Raw genomic sequence first — 16,114 nt, 5'->3', positions numbered from 1 at the left:
AGCTTAAAATGTTTAGGGAGAAATGGAATACTGGTGTGTATTTTTTTCTTTAAAGTACCAAGACCAGCTACAGTATATACTGTATGTTTATGTTCCAAAATTAATATCGTTTATGGCCTTCACACGCGTTACAGTATGCTCCTATTCTTTTTATGCTCAGCTACTAAGATTTCCCTTCAGTGGTAAAATTCAATATCTACAACGGGCACAGCAAAGACGTTTTTACTGTAAGTCTTTCTACGACAGACCAACGGACCACGAGTGCCCCTGTCGGTCAACCAATCACGTACTGCGGTGCCACGCGTCATCTTGCGTCATACTGAGCGACGTCACCTGCGGTACGTGTCTGTGACGCGCACTTTGAATGGCTGCATCTGTACAGTACTTTCACAAAATTCACGATTTTTGTGCTTAATTCAAAATTTGTAATTTTTTCTGTACCATCAATGTTTTTTTTGTTACTGATATTTAATGTCCAAATTAAATCTGAGAAATTGCTTGCACCCAGATGCTTGGCGGTGAATAATTTTACCTACAGAATCTATAGTAATAAAAACGTTTTTTTTGTACAGAGGAGTGACTGTCAGTCAGTACTAAAGATAGTATTTTGATTCCTATCAATGACTCATGTCATGTTTTGTGAAATCTAGATTGTGCCATGGGAAGCATTCTTACTGCTTTGAAATCCTAACATAATAGCAGAAATATGTGCTGAAATATAACATTACTTAAATTAAGATGTCAATCAAAACCATCTTCCAAAAACTGAGTGTCTTCTGTTCTGTCTTCTAAGTGCAGCTTTTAAATTTGCTGATGTTGATCTACTATATACTTCACAGGTTGAAGTAGTCTTGGTTTATTGCATCCTGTGACATCTAGTCATTCCAATTACAATGAAATTGTCAACAAATGTGTGCTTTGTATGCTATTTCTTGTTTTTGATTTTTCAGAGGAAAAATTTAATCTGAATAAATATTTCAGTAAAGGATTTATTTGAGGTTTATACTACAGAACAGATGTTTGAAGTACATTGTGAAGTAAGAGATTGTGAGATTGTAAGATTGTAGAATGTGATTTTTTATACTAGTTTATTTTCAATGATTGCACATACAAGTGCATAAAGAACGTTTATTAGAAAAAGACTTGATACATTATTTTTACGGGTAACCCAGTATTACTGTCAAGCCATGAATGGCTTTTTCATCAGCGTCTAAATATATGTTCCTAATGTGTTTCTTTCATTTAATTTGAAAAAAAAAAATCTGAAGGAATGTAACAAATCCCAGGTGGTTTAATTAGATTAGTCAGTTGAAAACAGGTTTTTATTAATGAGGACAACTGGGCCAGTAGTTGCAATAAGTTGAAATGAGTGTTGAAATTAAATTAAATGTTGAAATGAAATTAAATGAAATGATCGAGTAGGTAGTTGCTTTTTTGAAAGTTCAGTTTAGTATTTGCATCATACAAGTTTAATATATATTCACTTGATTTAAATTCTGTGCTTTTAACTATATATCTTACATGTAGTTTGAATGTGTATCTTGTTTCCTCACATTGTCTAGAAGGCTAAAATATGCCATTTTAAGGTTGTTATTTTACATTATACATCTCTTTATTTTTTAGCTGCTACAGAATTAGCTAATCTTTTTATTTTGTTATCCTTTGTAAACGTGATTATCTTAAAATAATGAATAATGTGGATCATTGACATAGATCAGGAAGAGCTGTAGTCCCAATGCACATCTATGTTGATACTGATACATATGATACTGCACCAATTGCAATACTTGCAGATTTACCATTTGGGATACACACTTACACTCCCATGTATGCCTAGTAGAATATGTAAATCAAGATTTGCTGTGATAAAGAAAATCACGTCAGTTTGTTACAGTATATACATTTTGACAGTCTTTAACTCTAAATTTAGACAGATATCTAAATATTTACTCTCTGTGGCCTTTTGTTTTAACTTTGTTTTGGGTAAAGTAAAAAATTTGTGATCATTATTAAGAGAGCATACTGGTATTCATTTTTTTTAATAGCAGAAATTTATTTTTATTATTCAGTTCAGGAGAGATGCAGTTTGTAGAAAGCTTGCTGAAGTATGTTGAAACTGAGATGCAAATCTTTTATTACAGATGATAAAATGGGTCTCGTTGAGTATAAGATGGTGCTGTCAGCATAGACGTGGATAAGAGTTAACTAATGCCAAAGTAACATTGCTACAATAGATGGAGAATTGAGTAGGGCTCATTATAGAACCTTGTGAGGCATCTCAATACCTGAAGAGGCTGTGATTCTAAAACCAGGAATAGCAGTTAATATCAAGATCAATACTACACATCAGTTTGAGAAGATTTAAGTAATCCACACAATCAAAATCCTTGGATAAATCTATCAGGATAGCTGCACAAATGGAATATTCTGTCATTAGCCATTTTATAATTGAGAACATTCAAGGCTTCTAAAACCCATCCAGTCACAATGTTTTGTGTTCTGACATCTTATATCCAATGATGTAACAACTTCTGTCTGATAAAGACCATATACTTTTCTTTCAGTCAGCCTTCTGTGCTTCTGTCTTAAATGGGTATTCACTTGAATGTTAGCTCCAGGTTTAGCTTACAAAATATTCATAGATAAGAACCCGTGCTTAGTAACAAAAGGCAGCAGTTTTATGTGCAGGTGTAATGTCTCAGTGTGCAAGAGCCTGTTACAGAAAGTTACTATACATTGCTCCCTTGACACCTAGACATTGTCAAATTTTCTTGCAACAGCAGAAAACCTGATTTTTTGACACAGCAGAGTTCACCACTATCTAGGGAGTGGCACTGTGGTTGTCTGCTCTGTTGTTGTGAACAGCCTTGATCCTATCCAGCAACAGAGGAAGAGAGCTGTTCACACCTGTGACTTATTCCCACAAAGTCCAACCTTCCCTCTGAATGTGTAATGCGTATTTGTACATTTTGAAGTAAAATCTATTATGTACAGTAACTGTAAAAATTGTAACAGATATTATACGTCTTCAGAGGACTGTTTTCCATTCGAGCAATCAACAAATTGCATTTTCTTATATGCAAACTTTATATATGTTTTCAGCATTATAAATGTGTGCTCAATGACACTTTAAATAGAGGTGATGGCTCTATACAGAGGTAATGGGGTGTGCAATAAGCCTCATGGGTCCATTTTTTAAGTAGATATCCAAAGAAATCTAACAGATGGACATTCAGGCTATTTTCCCACTTAAAAAAGTAGTCAGGCGTGAGTGTGCAAGGATATACAGTCCACTTGCAATTTACGCAGGTAAGGGATTTCAAGTAGCATGTAAAACCAAATTCCCGTATAGTCACATTTTACCATATAACCCTTATGAAAAACACTTACTAGCTTCTTATGGTAATTTAAGATATTAAATATCCAAGCAGTAAATAATAGTAAACTAGACGACTGTATAGGCTCACTAACTAGCTCTTATAGGTGTGCTTGATAAATTTTTCGGGGAATTAAGCATTTTTTCAGTATTTTTTAATTTGCGGAGCCAACGATGTAAAGCTATGTCCACAATGATGAGTGTGCGTAAGTTGCAAGTCGACTGTACAAGTAATAAGCTGAACCAAAAATCACATGCATGATTATACACATTTGAGCAGTGCATTGCAGTGACACAGTGGTTAGCATTACAGCCCTGGGTTCAGTTATGGACCTGGGGTGCTGTCTGCATGCAGTTTGTATGTTCTCCTGTTTTTCTGTGGGCTTCCTCTGGGTCCTCTAGTTGCCTCCCAAAGTCCAAAAACATACTGGTACATCAGTTGGTTTCTGAGAAATTGGCCTTGTTACAAACAGGGAGTTATGAAAATAGAAAAATGTCAGGAAATGACCAAGTGAATTAATCAGTAAGTAAATTAAATCATAATAACCCCCAGCTTGTAAAGATTTTGCCAATATACAGTACTTGAGTAGTTGGTATAGTTAGAGGCACATGAGTTCTTTGTTCTCTGGCACAGCTTTGATGAAAAGAGCAAGAATTCAGGAACACTGGAATAAACTAATATTTATTAGCAGTGACAATACACACACTAAACATCACACAACATAACTTCTTAACCACCCAGAAAAACTCTAGATTGTTTTGTAAACAAATATTTAAACTCTTATAATGTACATTGTCTACAAAGACCAAAGTAAGAGAAAGTAACCTTCTAAGCCAAACAGAACACAACCAAGGTTTAAGCCTTTCTCTCTGCAATCCCGGTTGCTACAAAATGAATGGGAACCTATCTAAGTATTCTAAAAATGCACCCACTAATCAGGTGAGGGTGTTTTTAACCAAGGGATTACATTAGTTTACTAAAAAGCACAGAAGAAGATTCAAATATTGAGCTGCAGTCAGGTTTTCTGGGTGATTTGGAACAAGGAACATATGCCTTTTGTCTTCCTCTTTCCCTGGTTGTCCTGTTGTCTGTCCCAATTTTTCTGTCTGCTTGTTTTATGTTTTATGTTTTTCTGTCTCCCTGTTCCTGTACTGTTGATTGACACTTAATCATTTGCCCAGAACTTTATTAAGAAATGCCAGGATGAGTGTTTTCAATTGAAAAGCTACCAAAGCACCAAATGGGCCAGATGGGCCAAATACAAATATTCAAGAAACTCTGGAATGTTACTGGGCACAACTGGTAACTCTGTAAAATTTATTAAATTGATAAATTATATAAAAGTAAATAGCCACTTTTTATTGATATCATTAAAAGTTCATAGTGCTGGAGTACATATTCCTTCCCATCAAAGCTGAACTGGAGGTCAGGTTTTGTCACATCATGTTAAGCCTTATTTGTTCTCACTCAAGCATCACAGAGATGTGGCAGTTAGGACTGCTGCCTCACATGTCTTGGGTCCTGGGTTTAATTCTGGCTTGGGGCAATTTCTGTGTGAACTATGTATGGTCTCAACAAAGCCACATGGTTTTTAGTGGATGGTCTGTTTTTTCTCACAATTTAAAGATATTCAATCCCATACAGGGTGTATCCTTTGTGCTAGCTTAAGCTACAGATCCTCTTTTCAAAGCCAGAAAATTTTAACAAAAATATGACAGACTTAAACAGAGGAGAACATATTTGTTGGCATTTGTTTTGTGTCACTGTGGACAGCTTTCTGTGTCCAGTAAATCACTGAAATTGAAAGGACCTTTTTTTTTACCATTTTTATTTATGTGTAGTCTAAAAGTATTAACCCAGAGTATGAACAGACAAGCAGACGACAGAATATAATGAAAGAAATATATAATATGTGTTTCACGGACAAATGTATAATAAATCTTAAAGCACATTATATAGGAGTACAAGTAAAAGTGACACTGCACCTATAAAATATGATTTAAAACTGAAAAGCCAAGTGAAAGGTTTTGTGTTTATCTTTTCATGTGGTACACTTCAGGGACATTGCTTTCACTGCACTGGCACATCAAGAAAAATGAAATAAATGTTCTTTTGTTTCTGCATCAAAATGTGAGATATGTCACCGAGTCCAGATAATAAGTGTCTAGACCATCTGTTCTTTTTGCTTATTTTTTATTTGCTCTTCTTTTAGTCTGTCTGTGACTTCTCTTTTATTTCTATGATGCAGAACTAGACAGCTCCCTTCTGAACATTTATTACTATAAATGTCAATGCTAATTCTATACTATCATGGAATTATCTGTACTAGACTAATGTACTTTGCACTCTGTGTAAATACACAAATCCATGAAATTACTATTATTTATGATAACATTTGTTTCTAAAAGATGTGCAATACAAGGTCTTCATTTACCAGATGCCAACAGCAAACATGCATAAAAGTATGTATGCTGTTCATTATTCACATTTAGACAGTGTGTTTAGATAGTAGTTTTAAATCCAGAAATCCCCCCAACATACCAATGGATCAATGTTGGAGGTAAAAGAACAGAGACAACCAAAAAATGCTGCAGAAATAAATTGTAACTGTTAACAAATGCCTCACTATATCTCCCTTTGCTAATACTATGTGCTACAGCAGGGATGAACAATGTGCTTTGGCAGAATGCACAAAGTCAAACCAAAACCCCAATAAACCCATACAGTACATAAAGATACAAATTCAAATTGATTTCTGTTCTTTTTTTTCCTTCGTCTGTTATATTACAATTTTCTGGACATGACCATATTATTGTACGTACTGTCAGAGGCATGAAGTGCACCCTGAAATGTGCCGAAAGAAAGCTTTTGCTTGGAGCTTTGCGAGGTGGCTAGGTGTTGATCAAGATACAGAAGATAAAGTACAACAATGTGACATACTGTACATATGTGGGTAACTGGCCACTCCCGTGGATTAAAAATCTGGCGTATATTTGCAGCCAGGAGGAAAAGGGCTAGAAAGCTGTATCTAGGCTCCTGCAGGACTCAAAAAGAGTAAGAGCTCAGAAATGAATGTAGAGAGCCTGGATAGCACAGGTGTAATCTTTTGGCTACTGCGCCTTAGCAGCAGCAGCTATCAGGGTTGCAGTTTCTCTGTCAGAGCGTGTCTAATAGGAGTGAGAGTGTGAACGAAGAACTTTCAAGAATTGAGATAAAGGATTTGTGTGACTATTGAAGGAAAGATCCAGAAATTTGTAGCTTATACTTATAGCTTATCTAAGTAAACTATTCCAGTATTTAGTTTATAAGGCTCCAGTGTCTCATTAGGGGGGGTGACTAGTACTGATTTTAAGTGAAATTGGAAGATTGGGCATTATGGTAAGCAGTCAGCCAGATAAGCAGAAAAAAGGCAGCAAGATTCAGGTGAAAACAACACACTGTGTAGAACCATAATCCAAAGGCAGACAAAAATTCCAAAGGGAGATGTAAACACAAAACCAAGTAGTCTAAGCAAGTCCAAGGCCAGGAAAACCCAGAAAGCAGTGCAAGGGAAATCCAAGAATCACAGACACACAAGCAAACAATATCAGAGTGAAATAATGAGAGTGCCAACACAAGCAATGAATTACTGTGACTGAGCATCCTAGAAATGCACAGGTACAGGTAGCTCTTAAATTGCCCCGAGCTGAATGTGCGCAGGTGGGACAGATCTTCTTCTGCAGCAGGTGGTAACTTCTCGATTAGTAGGTTCACCTGTTACAATAGAGGTCCTAAAGGAGACCTTTGGAAGGAATGGGTATGATAGAAAAGAAACAGTGTGTTTAAAATGCAGAGACATGGTGTAGTTGAGTTGAATTAATCTGTGCCATCCTTCCAGAGACTAAAGAGTTCTGAAGAGTGTAAAGAAACTAAAGTGACTGAAAAGGCTCTGGAGGATGAGTGATTTCAGTGAAGAGGCTGATCAGACCATATTTGTAAATAGAACAGGGACCCATTTTTGTTAATAGGGCAGAAAAATCCCCTGAACTAATGATCAAAGTTGGAGGAGTCTACCTCTAACCTGTAGTTAAAAAATAAATGTAAAAGTTTAAATTATACCCTGAGGGGGAGGAAAGTAATGGATGTGATGTATATTATGCTTTATGGAACCACGTGCTGAAGTTCTTGTGTGACCGGAAGAGAGGGAAGATAATATTATGGCAGACAACTACAATAAACTGTGGTAGATTTGTGATATTTAATGTTTTAACATCTTCAAGGTATTATAGAAACATTCAGAAACGTTAATAAATACAAATTTTCAAGCACTGAGCATTCTGTAGTCCAGTTTCACAAATATCAATCATTAATCATGGAATAAATTAGATTATAAATCAGTAAATGATTAGTGCTAATCAGAGTTTATGAAGACAGACATACTGTACAGTATAAAGAGCAAATGTTTGCAATTTGTCGTTGCAATTTGCAACTGACTGTCAGAACACAATAAGAAAATAAAAAACGCAGTAGACTGAACAGTGAAAGATGGAGAAAACTACAGAATGCAAGCAAAAGAACTCAACACAAATGAATCACAAATAAGAATATGTAAATAAATCTTCCTCTGTCTCAGATACTACTGTATGATCATCAGACACAGTACACTCAGAACAATGAGTAACACGGAACCAGTACCTCAAAGCAATAAATTACTTAGCCCTTTCTGAGATACAACATTGGCATCAGCTTGGGATACTGTATATAAACAAACAGTAACTGACATCTGTCACTGCAGGCAGACCTACTTGTAAAAAATGAAAGTGGAAAACATAGTCTCCATAAAGCAGTAAAAATGTCAGCAGCTTTAGCTTTTTATTCCACTGGTTCTTTGCATAGGACTGCTATAGTAAGCAGGCATGGCACAGTAAATACTATACAGTAAATCGAGGTATTCAAGATGTGAGTGCAGTTGTAGTGCATGGAAAACCATACAATTTCCACAATCTGACAAGTTGCAATGGTAAATAAAAAAAAAATCTTTTTTGGTGAACTCTGATTTCCGAAGATCTTTGGAATCATTGATTACACACATGTGCAACTGAGAAGACTTACCTGCAAATAAAAAGCAATTAAGTACTTGTAATGCACTACTCCATCTATCCATTGTCTAACTGCTTCTTCCAATACAGGGTCGCAGGGGAGCCAGAGCCTATTCTGGCAAGCAATACACCCTGGATAGGATGACACAACCATGGACACACACTCAAACTTAAGGCTATTATGAAGTGAATCTAGATACAATGGGTAACACCTGGCTGGTGTCAAATTTTCCAACTTCGAGCCAAAGGGGATGTTTGTCCCAGATTCAGTGGTCAAAGCAATCGTAAAGATTAGATTGGTTTCCCACAACCCTTTGGGTAAGGAATCCTCAGAATATATCTGGTTGCTTTTCCATGGTCTGATTCCAGGGCAGCAATATCTATTTTATAACATTATGACTAAAATTATACACAATATTCTAATGAAAGCCTTCCTAAAGGTGTATTATACAGTTTTAACATAACATTTCTTGACTTGAATTCTACACTTTTAACAACGTGTTCTAACATTTTATTTGCCTTTTAATTGCTTCCCCACATTGTCTAGAAGATGAAACATCAACATAAACAACATAAAATATATCAACATAAACATTTAAGTCTTTTTGTAAACACTCCCCTCTCTCTTAGTGTTTCTAAAGTTGTATTTATAGTTTTGTTTTTGTTACCTGCATGCAAAACTCTGCACTAGTCTACATGAAACATGATCTACCAGGAGTTTGCTCAGTCTTGAATTTTATCTAAATCTTTCCGAATTTAGTTTTCTACCTCTATGGTATTTGGCAGTCTTCCAGACTTTACCCTGGTGACACTCTGATTGTATACCACTGCTCAGGTGGTCACATTGGGAATCCCAGTCTCAGTCAGCTTGTGATGTGATTCAGGTTTGAACTACAACCTTGGCATTATAGAGCCCAAACTGCTTTGATTCAGCTATTCTGTTTTGCTTAGGTGCCATGCTATAATGTAATGTGTACAGTACTTCTGGACTCAGGGTTATAGCCACCAACCCATACACACCTCTGAATGCTCAAATTACACAACTTAAAATAACATTGCAACCTCTGTACTGCCATGGGAATATGCATGATCCTAGAGACTAGAATAGGGGAGTGTTTCCACTATATCAGCATCATTTTAAACACAGAAGGCATTGTTAAACCAGCTATCACAGCTATCACCAAGTTACCAGTTACCATGGCTCATATATGCAAAGCGTTTTTCTGAAATGTATTTTTGGAAAAACATGTTGGAAAAAAAACATTGCAAAAAGTGCTTTTTTCATGTTTCGTTTTTTTGAATGAAGAAAATTCGCAATGCATCGATGGGGACACCTCCCTTCACAAAATTATGAGAGGGACTCCTACACCTCAAGACACTTTGTGGCAAAGCTGTTGTCATTGTGTCACAGTGACTGACAGAAGTCAATCTGAGTGATCTTGGATTCGAAAACCACCACAGACACATTTCTGAGCTCTCTGACTGCACAGCACACATGAGCAACTATGCCAAAATCCTGGTCATTACATGCAGGGCATTCAAAAACCCCTCAGAGACCAGAGGAGTGCTGTCTGCTTAAAATACTCATTTTATACCTTGAACTGTTAAACATGCAAGGACATTGAAGCTGCAGCTCCCCCATCCTTTCTCTATGGCAGTAATGTCATGTCAAGTTTAATTAATGATAGCTGATCTCAAAATACAATTATGACAATATGTCAGTATCTTTTTGCTTTAAGCCTGACATTTATGTATATTTCGTAATACAAAGTCCATTCTTATTAAAAGTCTGCAGAAATTAATTTGAAAATGCATGTCTAAACTTCATGAAATACCTCAAGTGTGACATATTGGAAGCCCTCAAACCTGTCCTATTAGAAAGCAAACAATTACACGTTGGTCTAAATTCTTTATTTTACAGATCTTATAGCTGATGTATTTTGTGAAAATCTCTCAAAAAATGAAGGTAGTTTTTCAGTCAATGTTTGTCTCATTTCATATGTTGAGGGGATGAATGAAGTGAGGGGTTAATTTAGAAGATAGCTCTTTTTAGGCATTGTGTGTTCATTGCAAAACAAAATTCTTACATTTATAATTGATATTAATGTTCACCCAATCAAAAGAAGCCATGGTCCTAGATATGTAATGTGTAAAATCCGTAAAAGGATCATTGTTATGTTTATCAAATAAAATAAAACAAAATTTGAGTTTAATACAGCTAAGTTAACATAACAAGTCAATCATTTATACAAGAAGCTAAATGGAAGCAGTTTCCATTGGTGTGTAAAGCACGGTAAGGGAGGGCAGATTAAATTCTGCATTCTTCTCATGAAACTGAATTAATTAATTAAATTTTTATATTGATATTCTTTCCCTGCTACAGTATGTGTAAGTGTCGAGTTGAGGCAGATACACAAACAGGAAAGACTAACAATCTATAGAATGTATTGTAGGCATTTTGATTTTTCGGATTTTAATAATTATAATGTTCTTAGAATGACTACATTTGGAGTCAAGTTCATACCACCCCAGGATGAAGCAGACAGTGGTAAAACATTGTTGAAATAATTTGGTGAGAAATATTGCATTGAGAAATGGTGGTGGACCTCATTATTTTGACAAACGTTTGTTAAGTGTTATGTCTTTTCAATCTGAAAATAAGAACTTTAACCTCACATTTGTGTCTTTAACCACCAAACACATTAGGTTCCCTGCTGTTAGACTGGCTTGCTCTTTGTTGTGTTTAAAGATGTAATACATAACAAGTCTATGGTACAGCAGGCATTTTTATCCTAAATCATATTTCAGTTGAACTACAAATAGATTCATTTAATTAATTTAATTTCTGATGAATTACAATCAGAGATGTACCTAAACATTGTATTCTATGTGTTTTCAAAGAAGATAACACATTAGGACTGGATAAGGGTGGATGAGGCTAAGCAATACAATTGAAGTGCTTGAGGAAATAGAGCCAAAGCAACAATTACTGCTGGAGCTTAAGAGCTATTTTAATAAGATGCGTGATTCTGTTGAGGCTGACACACTAACACTGCACAGAAAGCTGAGTGCTGAATGTTATCAGGTGGAAACATTAGAACTTATGTAACTCTTGGCTGTTGTTCCTTGATGATGAAGATTTATGACAGAAATGTTGCGGATGTCCTGTGATAGTAAGCTGTGTTTATCTTACAGTTACAACACGACATTTTTAGAATCATCATGTTTGTGATGTTGTTTTTTAACACATGCCTGAGAACATAAAATATGTACCTAGAAAGATAACGATAATGATACAAATAGAAAAAAAAGATTCATTTTACAGATTCATTTCCTGGTTGTCGGTAACCTTTATTTGAGATTTTTTATTTTGTTATTGTTATTTTCTTATATACAATCCAGTTTACATAAATTATATTGTTACTATGGACACACCACATACCTAAAGTGCACTTGTTTGTGTTTTATTTCAGTACTCTGAGGAAGAACGTCAGACAAACATGGCCCTAAACAAAAAGATCTGGAACCTAATGGAATTACTGATTGAGAGCTGACATTGCATATTAGGAAATGAAAATGGGTGAAATACTTTTCCATTATCCTTTCAATTGTTCAGACACCGAGAACTGCTCTCGTAGGAACATTTCAATGTTGTCATTTGGAGAGGAATGCCAAGCTCATCTTCCTATGTTCTTCATCATGGCTATTGCTTACAGTGCTGTAGCCCTCCTGGGGGTGTCTGGAAACCTCGCACTGATTGTTGTAATTACAAAGCAGAAGGAAATGCATAACGTCACCAATATCTTAATTGCCAATCTTTCAGTTTCAGATTTGCTCATGGCTGTCATGTGCCTACCTTTTACATTTGTCTATACTTTCATGGACCACTGGATCTTTGGAGAAGCCATGTGCAAGTTGAACAGCATGGTGCAGTGCTTCTCTATTTCTGTTTCCATCTTTTCTTTGGTCTTAATAGCTGTTGAACGTCATCAGCTCATTCTCAATCCCCGCGGATGGAGGCCCAACAATATGCACGCCTACATTGGGATAACTATAATATGGGTCTTAGCTATCCTCACATCCCTGCCTTTCATGCTGTTCTCCTTAGTGACTGATGATCCTTTGAAGTTGTTGCCACATTTCTACGAACATTATGTTGGCAAGGTTGTATGTGTTGAGGAGTGGCCTTCACGAACATTTAGGCTCACCTACACCACATGTATGCTCATCATACAGTATATTGGACCTCTTTGCTTCATATTCATATGTTACTTAAAGGTAAGGTATGCATATTACATTTTAACTAAAATTGCAGTTTTGTGTTTATTTGCCTTAAAAGTGCCCAGATAAAAGGTATACAATCTAGTGCAGCAATGGAGTGATGTTTTGAGTATAATTTAAATGGTCACCACAATGGAAAAAAATGTATCCATATGAACGACAGTTGTTTTGTGCATGCTTCCAAATTAATAGGCAGTGACAAAACAGTACTTTATTTGAAAAGGATGCAGCAGAGCATCTGGAAATCTTTTCCAGTTGGTACTGTATATAACTTAGTGATGATTGATTCGGATCTGCATTTTCCTTATTTTGTTTAAATTATTTTAATTATACTGTATTTAGCACTCGACAAAAACAGACTTTGTGAGAGTGCAAAAATGAAAATAGAGCTCGATTTATTTTGGAAATATCACTGATACAGATGTTTTATTTAAAATTAACTATACTTTTATGATGTTCATTATGAATAACACCTGCAAATATAAATACAAATAAATATAAATACAAGATCATAATTTATTAATATTATGATCTAAATCATAGCCATTTTGGTGATCTAAACTAACCATTAATTGACTAAGTAATTCATTTTTCCACAGGGAGACAGTCTTAGGGACTCATTGAAATATAATTCTCTGCAGGTTTTCTTTGTTAAATTATAATATCACAGATTATTTTAAGACACTTATTAAATAATCTGCTTTATGTGCCAGAATATTTATTATATGTACAGTAGGACTACAAATCTGATTAATAATCAGTTGTTTGATAAAAAACAATCAGGTTAGTTTTGTAGGGATGCTAGAAGGCACGGCATAGTTCAGGGTAGTTTTTAAGTAAGTTTATTTCACAGGCCCTCCAGAGAGTTGTGCAAAGAGGCACCAATCATATATTTTTCCCTAAGCTTTAAAGCACAAAGCATTTCTGAGTGTTTTTATACCTTAGGTATAGCCTCCTGTGTTAGTATAAATGCCATAAAAGACATATTTGGCATGAATATATTTAAAACCTAACATAAAATGCAAATTACACAAAATGAATATCCAGCTGTCAAACATTCCCTAGGGTCCCTGGTCAGTCTAAATAAAAAACCAAAGTTACAGCAGGCAGGCAATATGTTTTTTAAACACGAAGGGATTACATGTAACCGATTTCTACAGATTTTTATTGAAGGAGGGCGTTATAATTATCCGAGTATGTTTTCAGATTTGACGGCCTGGTCTTCCATACAGGTATGTCATTGCAAAGGCAATGCTGAAAGACAAGTTCAGATATTAAATTCCTGTCTAATGACCAAATATTTATCTGTATGTTATGCATTTAACATTAATGCATTTTGCATTAATGTGCCTGATATCTATAATTGCATGTAAGGACTTAAATTGAATGTATGTGTCTCATATGATATATGCTGACACCTGACATAAATTAAATCTCTTAAATCTCTTAAAAAAATGAAAATCATGAAAAGAGAAATAACAACCATACAATACAGTACAAAAACATTACTGTGGTAAAAAAACTCTACAAGAAGTCATTTAGATTCATATGCATTACCTCATATTTTAAATTTGACATTTTGTTTTTACAATTTACTGAGTCTGTCTTTTTTATATTAATTTTTATATTGGATGTAATTTTGTGCTTAGCTTTCTATTTCTTTATACATAATTAAAATTAACTAATTTGAATTGGACTTAATCTCCGCTGACCAGAAAATATTTAATGTGGCTTTTAAAATAGAAAATAGAAATTGGGTAGCTGACAGAATAGATTGTTCTTTGTGGTGAAAACAGTCAAGAATTGACCTAGAAAAGCACTGGCCCTAAATGGGGCAATTGAACCAGACTTGCCTGTGGAATTAGTCTAGTGTTATTCCGGGTCTAGCCTCTGAGGAGCGGATGTAAAGATACACAAGCAGGGAATGAGTGAAAAATAAACCCTCTTATTGTCAGTTACAATAATTATCTTTTTGTCAGTTACTAACTTCAAGTGACAAAGATCACACAGGAACATCTATTTACAATAATATCTATTGAAAAAAATCTAATATTTTTCTTTCATTTTGTTAATGTAATCTTTTTATTTTTCCATAATGCATCCATTAAAATTTCTCATGAGTTCCAGCACAGTACTGTAAACTGTATAACATGTTTTCTTAATGTTAGAGTGTGGTTTCTTATTTCTCTTTATCAAGTAAATAATTGGAAGTACAAGTTTAGTCTTCTTATTAACTTATTTTAATGTGTGTGTTCTGAAAATATATTTTAGTCATTGTGATACACTGTATCTGAATTGTGATATCCATTCTAGTATAAGGCTAATAAATGACACATGGAATTACAATGAGTCTGAACATATTTTAATAATATGAATACTGGTCTTTGTACTGTTTATAATTACTATTTTTCTTTCAGATTTATGTGCGTCTCAAAAGAAGAAATAACATGATGGACAAAATGAGAGAAAATAAATACAGATCCAGTGAAACTAAAAGAATAAATGTCATGCTGTTTTCCATAGTGGTGGCATTTGCAATCTGCTGGCTTCCTCTCAATATTTTCAATGCAGTAATTGACTGGAATCATGAAATCATAATGAACTGCAACCACAACCCCCTATTCTCTCTGTGTCACTTGACAGCAATGGTTTCTGTTTGTGTAAATCCCATCTTTTATGGATTCCTCAACAGGAACTTTCAGCGTGATTTGAATGTGTTTTTCCGGTTTTGCAAGCTCACCTCAAAGGATGAAGATTATGAGACAATAGCAATGTCAACAATGCATACAGATGTGTCCAAGACCTCACTCAGACTGGGTAGCCCAGAAATATAAGAAAAATGAATACAAAAAGTATGTGTACTCATGCTGCCAATCTAACAATGTTAACATTTGAATGTTCTTTATTTAAAAAAAACATTGTAACAGTAGAATGGTCTGATTAGTGACACAGAAAGTCTTAGGTTTGGATGGCAAATGTTAATTTAATTAATTAACTCTCTTTTCATGTATGGATACATAGACTAGCTATCATTACTTATTCAGTCCTGAAACACTATTTTTAGGAATGTGACAAGGTATCTTAAATAAATCTCTGTATCATTATTAAAATTTCAGATCAAAACAGATAAAAAACTTCATCAAGCAAGTATTAAAACATTTACAAATCCATAAAAAGCAGGGACTTTGACTGTGGTAATGTTTTTTTTAATGACATTGTTTAATGACTTGTAGTCTTGCCTTGGTTATGAAATAATGTATTGCCAAAGCTGTTATAACATTTACCATATGAAGATGGTTAACCATAACAAAAGTCCAAAACATAAGTGTAATTTAATTGAAACTTTGTTTATTTACAAAAATGATTTAAAGAAATTGT

The 16,114-nt window shown here is 34.8% G+C and overlaps 1 protein-coding gene across 1 annotated transcript in view; it reads left to right on the top strand.

Moving 5' to 3' along the window:
* Positions 1–15,770, top strand: part of npy1r (neuropeptide Y receptor Y1) — a 34,296-nt gene extending 18,526 nt beyond the window's left edge. Inside the window, exons 2-3 of the mRNA XM_088916042.1 lie at positions 11,929–12,733; positions 15,154–15,770. Coding sequence (XP_088772168.1) covers positions 12,026–12,733; positions 15,154–15,570 — 1,125 coding nt within the window. The 5' untranslated portion in view covers positions 11,929–12,025 and the 3' untranslated portion in view covers positions 15,571–15,770. The remainder of the gene's footprint in view (positions 1–11,928; positions 12,734–15,153) is intronic.
* Positions 15,771–16,114: the final 344 nt, after the last annotated feature.

The sequence above is a fragment of the Atractosteus spatula genome, chromosome 1 (assembly GCF_055471065.1).
Source record: "Atractosteus spatula isolate fAtrSpa1 chromosome 1, fAtrSpa1.hap1, whole genome shotgun sequence".
In the NCBI taxonomy this organism is placed as follows: domain Eukaryota; kingdom Metazoa; phylum Chordata; class Actinopteri; order Semionotiformes; family Lepisosteidae; genus Atractosteus; species Atractosteus spatula.
This window is presented reverse-complemented; position numbering and strand designations above follow the sequence as displayed.